The sequence below is a fragment of the Lactuca saligna genome, chromosome 9 (assembly GCF_052625555.1).
Source record: "Lactuca saligna cultivar CGN05327 chromosome 9, ASM5262555v1, whole genome shotgun sequence".
Taxonomy (NCBI): domain Eukaryota; kingdom Viridiplantae; phylum Streptophyta; class Magnoliopsida; order Asterales; family Asteraceae; genus Lactuca; species Lactuca saligna.
In genome coordinates this window covers 64,781,482-64,792,971 of record NC_136425.1, presented here as the reverse complement: position 1 = coordinate 64,792,971, position 11,490 = coordinate 64,781,482, and the positions used below count along the sequence as shown (strand labels likewise).

Below are 11,490 nucleotides of genomic sequence, written 5' to 3'. Positions count from 1 at the left end.
CATTCAACAACGTCGTTCTGTTCATTTGTGTTGGGGCATGAAAGTCGGTGAATAATCTCAAGAGAGGTGAGAAATTGTGATAGATTTCGAAATTCCCCACCCCAGTCGGTTTGGACAGATTTAATTTTGGTACTAAACTGACGTTCGATCATGATGGTAAACTGTTTAAAAATGCCTAACACATCCGACTTCTGTTTCAACGGAAAGACCACATATATTTTGACCATCAATGGAAGGGATAGGGGCGGTGTAACGCCCCGATTCTCAAGTATTGTTTAAATAAGATTTATTAGGTTAAGATCTACTCGACAAGTTGGTTTCCCTACTCGTCGAGTAGCAACGGGGTGGGATCGCGTGTTAAGTGACCTACTCGACGAGTCCATATTGGGACTCGGCGAGTAGGAGCTGGCAGATGAAACCCTAAATCCTGGGGTTTGCACCCATATTTAAAGGAGCCTCAGCCTCCTTCGGCCTATTTGCAGTCTTTGATAGCTCCTTAAAACCCTAATTCGTGTGGTATTCCATTTTGGTGTGTCTTAAGCTTGGAAAGAAGGTTGGATGGAAGGCAAAAGCTAGAAGTGCAAAAGAATTGAAGCAAGGAAGGTGTGGGAAGCCGAATTTACCTCAGCTAACATCCCTTGGAGGTATCAAGTTGCCATCCTTACTTCCCTTTTTTCCTTTTGTTGAGTTTTTAGGGGTTTTATGGATTTTGAGGTTGATAAGGTGGGCTATGGGCTAGATCCGAAGTTGTAACTTCAGATCTGGACCCTCCTTAAGTTTTAGAATCATAAAGTTGTTGTATTGGTCGTGAATGAGGCCCTCCTTGGGCATGAGACCCCATTAAGAGCTTAGATTTGGCATTTAGAACCTTTGTAGCTATGCATGCACGTAAACTTTGCAACTTTACGTGAAAATCATGCCCTAGAAGCTTGGATCTGTGATTTGGAGCCGCTGCATGGCTCAAAATAGGTCTGTATGGAAAAAGGACTGAATGGACCCGGCAAGTCGGAAGGTTGACCCGGCGAGTCACATGAAGATGGTCGTGAATTCGACGAGTTGGAGGAACAACTCGGCGAGTCCAACGATGATTGCCATAGACTCGACGAGTTGAAGAACAACTCGGCGAGTCATATGAGTTTTCTCCAGGATATGTATGCATGTGTATCTGTCGAGTTGCAAGGAGGAAACTCGACGGGTGGCCTTAAAGTTTGATCGATAATCGAAGGAACTCGACGAGTCACCCCGATGACTCGGCGAGTTGGAATGTGCTTCAAGGGACTCGACGAGTAACCGAGGCTACTCGGGGAGTCGAGGTCAACATGGATTGTTGACCTTGACTGAGGACTTTGAATTTGATCAGGGGTCGGCTAGTGGGTTATGGAGTACCTTATAAGGTTAAGGACTTACGAGTATATTGTACTATGATAATAGGCGGTGGAGCCTGTGTCAAGTGATTCGAGAGTTGGAGTTTACCTTCCAAGTCGACATCTACGAGGTGAGTTATCCTCACTATATCAATAGGGTCTACGGCACCAAGGTCGGCCCTTTAGTTGTTATTGTTATGGTAGGCTACATGTGGTTATGATCTGTTAGATCGGAATCAGGGTAGACAGTATGTTATGCTCTTATGATCCATAGGGATTGGTATGTTAGTGACCTGCTAGGTCGGTAACCTAGTTACAGGAGAATTCTATGATTGATGATCAGTGAGATAGATATGTTTGATGTTTGTATATGCCAGTATATGATAGTTATGTGCACATGGTTATTTGCTTGTTGGTTGGGTTGAGGTGGTCCTGCTTTGTGTTGAAGGCCAACATACCCTATGAGCTGACCGGGGAAACTATAGGCTCACATGACGGACCAGTCATGTCGAAGGCTTGGGATTGATCCAGATAGACTGTAGGCCCTGTAGGGCGATCTAGTCAGGCCGATGGCCCATTATGCATGTTGATTGATTGATTATTATTGATATGGTATTGTCAGTGTGGTATTGGTATTTTGGGGGTAGCTTACTAAGCCCTCAGGCTTACAATTTTCAGTTTATTGTTTCAGGTACTTCAGGAGATCATGGAAAGGCGAAGGTGTGACTGTAATGCTCCTCATCCTTATGTTATGATTTTTGGGACACTCTGATGGAAAAGGATTTGAAAACATTTTGTAAACAATGTTATTTGGTTTTTATTTATGATTGAAAAAGTTTAAATTTGGCGTAAAATTTATGGTTGTTACAGGCGGGGCCCCATACATCACACACAATTAAATCCAAATATTGATTACTCATAAAATTTGAGGAAGAAAAATGTAATTTGGATGATTTGCCAATATGACAAGAATTACAAAAAGAAACATAATTTTTATTGCAAACTGGAAGACTAAATCTAGAGAGCATAGTATTTAAAAGTTAGGAGTGCGGATGCCCAAGTCTTTGGTGCCAAATGTCTGGAGAAACACGAACAGTTGTAAAAAAGACTTTCGGAAGACTGAAAAATTGTGGGAGACGCATGGAATAGAGTCCGTTGTTACTTGGACCCGTGAGGAGGGTGGTGCGTGTGAGCTTGTCCTTAACAGCAAAAAAAGAGGAGTGAAATTCAAAGAAAACATGATTATCTTGACAAAAACGTTGAACAGAAAGAAGATTTTTTTTTGATTTCTAGAACATGAAGAATATTTGGGAGAGAGAAGGTTTTAGAGGGTGAGTGAAAACTAGTGGAACCGACATGAAGGATAGGTAAGCCCTTACCATTGCCAACGTGGAGGAAATCATCACCGTAGTAAGGTTCATGGTGATCGAAGGTCGATGTGTCTTGTGTGACATAGCTGTTTGACCCGGTATCAGTAACCCAAGTATGCATTTGTTGAGATATGAAGTCTGCGAAATTGGCAGATGGTTGCTGAGGTGGTCGTTTCATGGTAGTGGGATCACGGTTAAGGCATTGGGAGGGTACATGACCAATGTCACACCTATTGCAGGTTCTATAAATAGTGTTCTGTTTGGTTGCCCAGTTGAACTGTTGGTTTCTGTTTTCCCCCTGTTTGCTGATTGTACGAGCCTCGTCTACGACCACGGCCACGTCTGCAAGAATTCTGGGAACGAGATGAGTAGAATGCCTGAGCCAGTTGGTTAAGCGGTTGTAGTTGTAAGCCAAGTTGAGATGCCAGTTGTTGTAGAGCTTGAATTGTATCAGCTTGAGGAGCAGATGTAGTAGAGGGTAGTCAATTGGTGGTTGCGGTAAAATCTTGAACAAGAGTGATGGCAGGTGCAGATTTCCGAATCATATAGTCATGATCAAATAAGAGGCCCTGTAGCTCGACAAAGGTGATGGGATGTTCTCGGGCGAGAAGGTTAGACTTAAGGCCATTGTATTCATCGCGGAGACCGGAAACACCAAACATAATGAGGTCCTTTTCTTTGGCTGGTTCTCCAATGTTGGCGAGGGCTTCGCCGTATTCTTTGACTTTGGAAAGAAAGGTAGAGATAGATTCTTCGGGTTGCATCTCTATCTTGAGTAGTTGTGACTTAAGGGCATATTCACTAGAGATCGATTGAGGACCATACGCACGTGCGAGGGAGAGCCATATATCTCTGGAGGTAGCGCCTTGAACATGTGGGAAGGAGGCTTCGAAGATTGTAGAGATGATCAACATGCGAACGTGTGCATCATTCAAGATCCAGATAGCATAATCTGGATTCTGCTGAGTTTTGGGTTGTTCTTTGGTAGATGCACCTGGTAGTGTTTGAGATGGACATGGAAGAGAGCCATCAACGTATTGGAAAAGATTGTTTGTGATAAGAAACAGTTGGATCATTGTTTTCTAGAAACTGTAATTCTTTGGAGATAGGGTGAAAGCAAATTTGTGTGAGTTGTACGAGTGTTTTTCTGTTGTTAGGAAGGATTGAATTACCATGGTGAGCTAAAGAAAAAGACAGGAGAAAAAAGAAGATGTTATCGCAGAGGGTAGGGCCGGCTAGCTCTGATACCAAATTAATTTGGGTAAATTGTATATTGTATATCATACGCGTAAAGATACAAAGGAATAAAAGTAGAATTCATATTTACAGTTAGCCTCCTCTAACTATTCAAGTAATCTAATATAGACTAAAATACTTTGTCTAATATAGAAATTATAAAATATGTCAGATGTGTATTTTCTATCGGATTTTATTTTCAGTTTTGGTTATTTGAAATAATACAATGCAACACACATACACAGACCACCCCACCCCCACCCACCCAACCTCACCATACACACCAATAATATAGATGTTATGAATTCATAAGTGTGGGTGTCGGTGGGGGTTGGAATGTGGGTAGGGATGTCGGAGTGTAGGTGTTGATAAGTGGAGGGTAAAGATGGAGTGGATAGGGGTGGGTGTACTGGGGTATGAGTGTTGTAGTAGGTGTGATTACCATGTGAGGTCGGTATATGGAGGTATGAGTGTTGGGTGTGGATAGGTATGTGAATGGGGTCTAGGTGTAAGAGAGTATAAATGTTGGGTGAAGGGATGGATGTGGGGAATAGCTATAGGATGGCTATGTGTATTTATATTTTATATACTTTTAAAATTTAAAAAGTCTGAAAAATAATAATAATCAGTTTTCTAAATCCTTTGTAATTTTGGAATACCTAATATTCTTTTTTTTTTTTTTTTTTTTTTTGAAATAACAATTCATTTTTCTATAACTAAATACATGTAAAATATGCTCCTAAAGTTTATTAATACTTACTCATACATACTACCAAATAAAACAAACTTTAATAATATTAATAAACATTTTTGACATTAAACTTTTAAGTTTGACAAGTTTTGTCAGTTTTATACCAATAATATTTTTTGTTTGTTAATACCAAAGTTCGTAAAAAATAAAATAAAATAAATTATTTTTGCCCTTTATTACAAATCTTGTAAGTTTTTATCCTAAGTATGTTTTTAAATTTTGCAAAAATAAATAAATAAATAAATAACCTTAGTTTATAAATCTTGTATGTTTTTAGGGCAAATACCCAAAAAGTCACAAAATTTTCACACGTAATTGAGAAAATCTTATTTATTTTTCTTTTTTGGTTGGGTCTGACCACAAATGGGACATAGAGTTATTACTCTAATCACTTAACTAACTCTATTAAATTTTTAGCAAAATCAGTCCTAAAAATTCAAATTCGATCCCTGTAGTTTTCATAAAATTGCACCACATGTCCAAAAACTCGATTTTATGTTTTTCAACTTATTTATTTTCATTTATTTTTATTTTTTATTCAAAACTAAACTTGTTTATATATTTTTATCGTTTTTTATACTTTTTTATATTTTTAGTTTTTTTTTTACGATTTGTTTTTCGTCAATTTGAAAACTTCTTTGATATTTTTCAAAGTTTAAAGTGTATCAATATTTTTTTATATTTTTAGTATTTGTTTCGTATTTTTTTTGTTTTTTATTCATATTTTTGTTTCGTTTTATTTTTCATCAATTTGATCATTTCTTTTGATATTTTTTCAAAAGTGTAAAGTGTATTAATGTATTAGAGTATATATTACATTTTTGGTGTTTGAGTTTTTTTTGGTTTACTAAAAAAAAAATAACAAAATAAAGAAAAAACAAAAAACAAAAAAAAATGAAAAAGAATACATAAAAAAAATATAAAAAATAGATGAATATAAAAAAACAAAAAAAAGAAGTTTATATATATATATATATATATATATATATATATATATATATATATATATATATATATATATATATATATATGTAACAAAAAAAATATAAAATTCAAGTTTTGTTTTGACTGAAAAATAAAAAATAAATGAAAATAAAGAAGTTAAAAAACATAAAACCGAGTTTTGGACATGTGTACTTTCTTGCAAACTACAGGGACCAATTTAAACTTTTATGACTGATTTTGCAAAAAAAAAGTACAAAGTTAACCATGAAAATCGTTAAATTTGCTAGAGTGATAACTCTACGTCCCATTTGTGGTCATAGCCAACCAAAAAAATAATATGACTTTTCTCAAATACGTGTGAAAATACTGTGATTTTTATGGTATTGCCTTTTTTTTTTTAATTGAACATGAAACCTTAAACTTGTCAAATTTTGTCAGTTTTCATGAAAAAATCATATTACAAGAAACAAGGGCAAAATGGAAAAATAATAATAATAAATTGAAACTTTGGGATTTTATTTTTGAACGCCTAAAAAAACTTTGGGAATTAACGAACAAAAAATTGTCAAACAGTAAAACTAACCAAACTTAATGACTTTTATGTCAAACACCCTATTAATCAATGTATTATTCAAATTAATTAATTAACCTGAATTAGGAGAAAATAACCAAACCGGTCAAACCGAATTTATTAGGCTAATCAAACCGAATAATTCAGATAGAAAAAACAAAATATAAATTTGTTTAGTTTTAGGCTAGAGGATTGGCCTCACCACCCCTCTTGCCAAAAAGTTGCTAACTAATGTTAAGTCACTCCTTTAATATTCGCTACTTGATTCACTAAGTATGGATCGTTATGGACTCAGCGAGAAGTTAAAGAAATATTATTAGGATGTTATTGGTTGTTTACTTTTTAATTGTAGAACTATTGGTTGTTTGTTTTTTTTCTAAAAAAATCGTAGGTTGCAAGGTACTAACAATGTCACCACTCCTTCGAGCCTTCGTGAATTATTTGGTTTCAATTTTTGTGGCACCAATACGACCCATATAGGTTTAGTCCATAATATCTAAACCCAACGGTAAAACAGAATCCGAAATTTTTTTGGATGAGTTTTGGGTCTAGTAAATGGTTATGGTTATGAGACTGGGTATTAGATTTTTTTCTAAATTTTATTATGAGTATGGAACAGTTATAGTATTAGGGGGATACTTCTATTAGACTATCTTATACCCAATTTTAAGGTTGTAAAAAACTTTCGACGTTAGCTAGTCGGTGGACTAATGTTAAAAGATTAATCGATTAGGTGGTGATTAATCGGAGGCCATTAATTGCTAATTTGTTGAATTTTAAAAAATTAAATATGACTAATATTATTAAAAGAATCATAAATACCACTATTAGGTTAATATGATTAATACAACACTAATTATTCCTCAAATAGTTTCTATTAAGATAGAGCTTTCAAAGTGTTCAAAATTTCATCGTTTTCTACTGCTTCACATATTATGTATGCATGGATTAATCGTTAGGCAGTCTGTAGTCGGTCAAGTAACACCTAGGGATTAATTGACACCTAGTCGGAATTTTTACAACATTGATTATAACTCAGGATGGTGAAATTAAAGCAAGACAATGAGATATAGCTAATGTGGTTGTGGCATCATGGTTTCTTGTCTATGTTTTTGGAAATGTTTATGAATGTCATGTTTTAGATAAATACGCTTACATTATTTGGAATGAGTTAAATAAAGCTTTTGAGAATTTTGATGATTCAATAGTGTTTACTGCTTATCAGAAATAAATTTTTGTACTTGAGGGATCATACCATTTCGGTGTAGTTTTATAAACTAAATGCATTGGGGGTCAAATGGGTGTATAAGGGTCATATGGGTGCATAAGGGGGGAAATGGCAGTTAAACCCAAAAGTCAACCACTTCCAACCCGATCAACATGGAAGAGATATTCTAGTGTATAGACCGCACATAATGATCCCAAACTCAGACTAATTAGAACGAATAAAAGGCCCAAATGGCCACACTTGTTCAGACCGACCATGGAAGCACATTCATCTTGTCTGAATCATAACTTCTTCGTTACAACTCCAAATGGGTTAATTCATTTTTATACTTATTCTTCTTTTTATTGGATACACATTTGAATCAAGAATAAACTGAAATCATGTACTATGACAAGACCTTTACACGAAAACCCAAGTAATATACTTTAAAAACCGAAAATAACATTAATTCACTTGCTTTTAGATTCTCCATGCTTTTATGAGCTTACATCATGATTAGGAAATGTTACATTATGAATTTCATGCACTACTTTCCATTTACAAAGTATGTTTCAATGATTGTACAAACATTTCGTAAAATAGCAATCTACTTTACCATTTTATCCAATTATAACAGGCTACTTTGATTTATTGGCCAAGAATATTGCATATAACCAATTTGGTTCCATCTTTTTGAGACTTTTAAGCTTCTAATACATTTATAGAACTTTCTTAAGTCGGAGGGTGTATATACAAGGTGAAATGTAGTTGCAACCGAACCTAGGAAAACCATACCCTAGTTGCGGTTTAGGGTGCACTTTTGGGGGTGTGGCAGCTCCTCACCGCTCCTCTCTTGATCGGCTGGAGCCATTTCAATGTAGTTTTTATTTCTATTTCTTTTTCATTTTTTATGAAATTATATATACTAAAAAATTATAAAAAAATATTAAAATTTATGGTAATGTTTGTATAAAAAAATATATATTTTTTTTAAATAAAAAAAATGAAAGAAATAGCAAATGACCATTTCTTGGGTTTTGAAAAATGAAAAGAGAATGAGTGAAAGTAATTATTGAAAGGAAATAACTATAATATCGCTTTAAATTTCGACGCTTTGGATTGTGGATCAATCATTTTAGTTATTTTAAAAAAGTAATTAATACGTATTACACGTTGAAGATATAATGAGTGTTAATTAAATTTTTAACATTTAATATGCATTAGCATTAATTACTTTCTTAAAATAACTAAAATGATTGTTCCAGAATCAATCATACATGCACACAATAGATAGTAGAAATGATCGTTCACATAGATAGTAGAAATGATCGTGGTGGGGAAGACGGAGGACCACAAAGTTGCCTCTCTCAGCCAGCCCTCTTCTTCCTCTCTTTCCGTTCGTGCTCATCACTGGTACACCACCACCGGTTCGTGCTTCGTGTTGGTCTTCGTCGTTGTGTTGCTCGTGACAAGTATTGCAGATGGCCTTACCACTTGTATTAATGTACCATTTCCTTGATATATATTAAGATATGTATAAACATATTCCCTTATTTTCCATCACACAAAAAATAAAGATGACAATTTCACACTATCCTTCCATGACTACAAATTGTTTAATTAGCTCAACGGCCTCATAATCCCAAGCCATTGCATAAGACAAAATATATAATAAACCCCATTTTTCTTTCATCAAGTTTTGGTGTGAAATTTTCTACAATTTACAACACATGTACACTACTACGTATATGCTTCTTTTGCGTATAAGAATCAGTCACATATGCAAAACTTGCTACACAATTATCTTTAGAACACACACACACATACATTTAAAGATGCCACATGGGTTTAGAGCCAATTGGGTGTTATCTTACTTGATGTTTGCTGTGATGACGAATTATCAGAAACTTTAGCTAATGAGCGATATTGGACTTTAATGCTCTCTGCATTATCCAACGTTTTCACCACATACCTGAGAACAAAATACATAAAAACATAATATTTAATTGTGCATATACAGATTCTCCATTAAAAAAATAAAAAAATAAAAAATAACTAACCATCCATTCAAGCATTGAGTTGTGACAACAGCCTCACAGCCAACAAAACGTTCTGGAGTCCTCTTGTTGCCCTGTTTTCATTCTTCTTAAATTTAATAAATAAATTAAAAAAGACATTTATGCATCTAAAATGGAAGTTTTTAAAAATAAAAATAAAAATAAAAAAACCTTGATAATAACACGATCAGCAACAGCAAATGGGAATTGAAGACCTTTGCCTCGTGGTGTGTCCATGAACATTGAATCACCATAATTAACCCTGTCCTGAATCCATACAATATAGTTTGCTCCTATTATGTCTGTGAAACTAAATTACCAAATTACCCCTTTAACATGGAGTTCCAAAAATAAAAAAGGACAAAAACAAACCTGATCTGATCTCTCTCTTCTTCTTTTAGATGAATGGTGAACTTGTGATTCTTCTTCCCTACGAAATGCTGATACTGCAGCTCTAAGAGCTATAAGCATATATCTTGGTCAACATTTGATGAAAAATCTTGCTTTTCTAAATATTGGTTTCTATATAATTAAGCAATAAATGTGAATTTTAACAAAATTATAATGTGAAATCGAATACTTGAGTGGTTTTGAAATATTCTTACATAGATTTGAAGCAACTGAACCTTCAACCACTGGATGTGAACAAGTGTAACATGCCTTCTGAAAAAATGTGTTGTATGATAAGAAATTTTGATAACTGATAACATGAAATATTTATATAAAAATGTTTAGAATTGAAACTTACAATCTTCATAATATGCTGCATTCCACCACTTCCAAAAGAATGCCCACAACGGAGTATCATAGCATCATCCATAAGTGATCCTCTGTTACAATACAAGACATATTGTGGAATGATTGATTGATTGGAATGATAAAAATGGATTTGAAGAAGCTCACGTTAAAGGATCTGAGAGTATTGTTCTCAGTGAATCCCCTGATTCACTATCCTTTCTTCCACTAAACCCACAGCCATTTTCAACCAACATATCTTTGAGCCCTGTTCCTGAACCCTCAGCCCCATGAAGATACTGCGAATAGTATAAATCACTATCACGATCCACAACTGCAACAGCATTTGGGTAATCATTCGTTTGTCCTTGATGATGATGATGATGATTGTCACTTGAACTTGGTCTTGCATCATTTAGATCGTTCCTTGAAGGTATAACACTTCCCGCCTTCGGTACTTCCCTGCTCGAACCTATCATTCAAAGAAGTTGAGTACGCACAGATGAAAATCTAAAGCTAACATGACAATGTTTTCTGAAAATCATACCAAAAGAAGAAAGATGATTCAATTTCGCATTCCCTTCTTTCTCACTGCTCTGCGCACTAGTATTACTACTGTTATTGTTCTTATTATCGCTGCTATTTACAAGCCCCTCCACGTCATCTTCATCTTCATTACCATCCGATCCATCGCCACTACGAGAATCGGATGCTCTCCCATTTCCGCCATGCCAGTTCTGGATACCGACCGAGCCAGGGTTGTACATGCTCTGCCGGAACTCAGTTGTGGATTCCGGTTGAAAATATCGGTGTTGGTGGTCGATGAAGCCGGTAAGCTCTCGAGTGGCTTTGCCGTTGTTGTTGCTAGTAGCACCGGCAGCCGGACGATCAGGTCCAGAGCCGGGCCGTTGATTGGGTGGGTTGCAGCGGAAACTTGAATTGGGGTCGTCTTGGAAGAGGAGCTGAGGGTGCTTATTGTCGATACGATGTGATAGAACTAAACCAGTGTCTTCGGAAGCCATTTTCATGAGCAACAAAACCCTGACCTAATTTTGATTGAAATGTTCAGGGATTACAGGATTATGTAATTGAAACTGGGATTAAGAATTGGGAGGATGGTGGACGCAATTTGAGGATGAATTAGAAAAGGATCACTCGATTTGTATATAGATTGAGATTCTTAGGCGGTTTTCACATTGGGGGATTAGGGTGTGATTAAGGAAGAACATGTTAAGTTGTGTGTAGGATGGAAGA

The 11,490-nt window shown here is 35.5% G+C and overlaps 1 protein-coding gene across 3 annotated transcripts; it reads right to left on the bottom strand.

Moving 5' to 3' along the window:
* Positions 1–9,111: 9,111 nt before the first annotated feature.
* LOC145017871 (U-box domain-containing protein 62-like) lies at positions 9,112–11,490 on the bottom strand. Of its 3 annotated transcripts, none has more exons than XM_078975825.1 (8): positions 10,784–11,490; positions 10,405–10,708; positions 10,250–10,331; positions 10,107–10,164; positions 9,874–9,962; positions 9,673–9,768; positions 9,505–9,586; positions 9,112–9,416 (listed from the first exon to the last, which is right to left on the bottom strand). In XM_078975825.1, exons 1-7 carry the CDS (start codon positions 11,262–11,264, stop codon positions 9,512–9,514), a joined length of 1,185 nt encoding a protein of 394 aa, XP_078831951.1. In that variant the 5' UTR covers positions 11,265–11,490; the 3' UTR covers positions 9,112–9,416; positions 9,505–9,511. The 3 variants fall into 3 exon arrangements, with proteins under 3 accessions (XP_078831951.1, XP_078831949.1, XP_078831950.1); XM_078975823.1 differs by having other exon boundaries at positions 9,505–9,575; positions 10,784–11,489; XM_078975824.1 differs by having other exon boundaries at positions 9,505–9,575; positions 10,107–10,161; positions 10,784–11,489.

Coding starts and splice junctions, on each gene's coding strand:
- LOC145017871 (XM_078975823.1), bottom strand. CDS start 11,264: ATGAAAATGGCTTCCGAAGACACTGGTTTAGTTCTATCACATCGTATC. Junction 10,332..10,404: donor ATACTCTCAGATCCTTTAAC/GTGAGCTTCTTC, acceptor GTATTGTAACAG/AGGATCACTTATGGATGATG. Junction 9,576..9,672: donor CTGATCGTGTTATTATCAAG/GTTTTTTTATTT, acceptor GAATGAAAACAG/GGCAACAAGAGGACTCCAGA.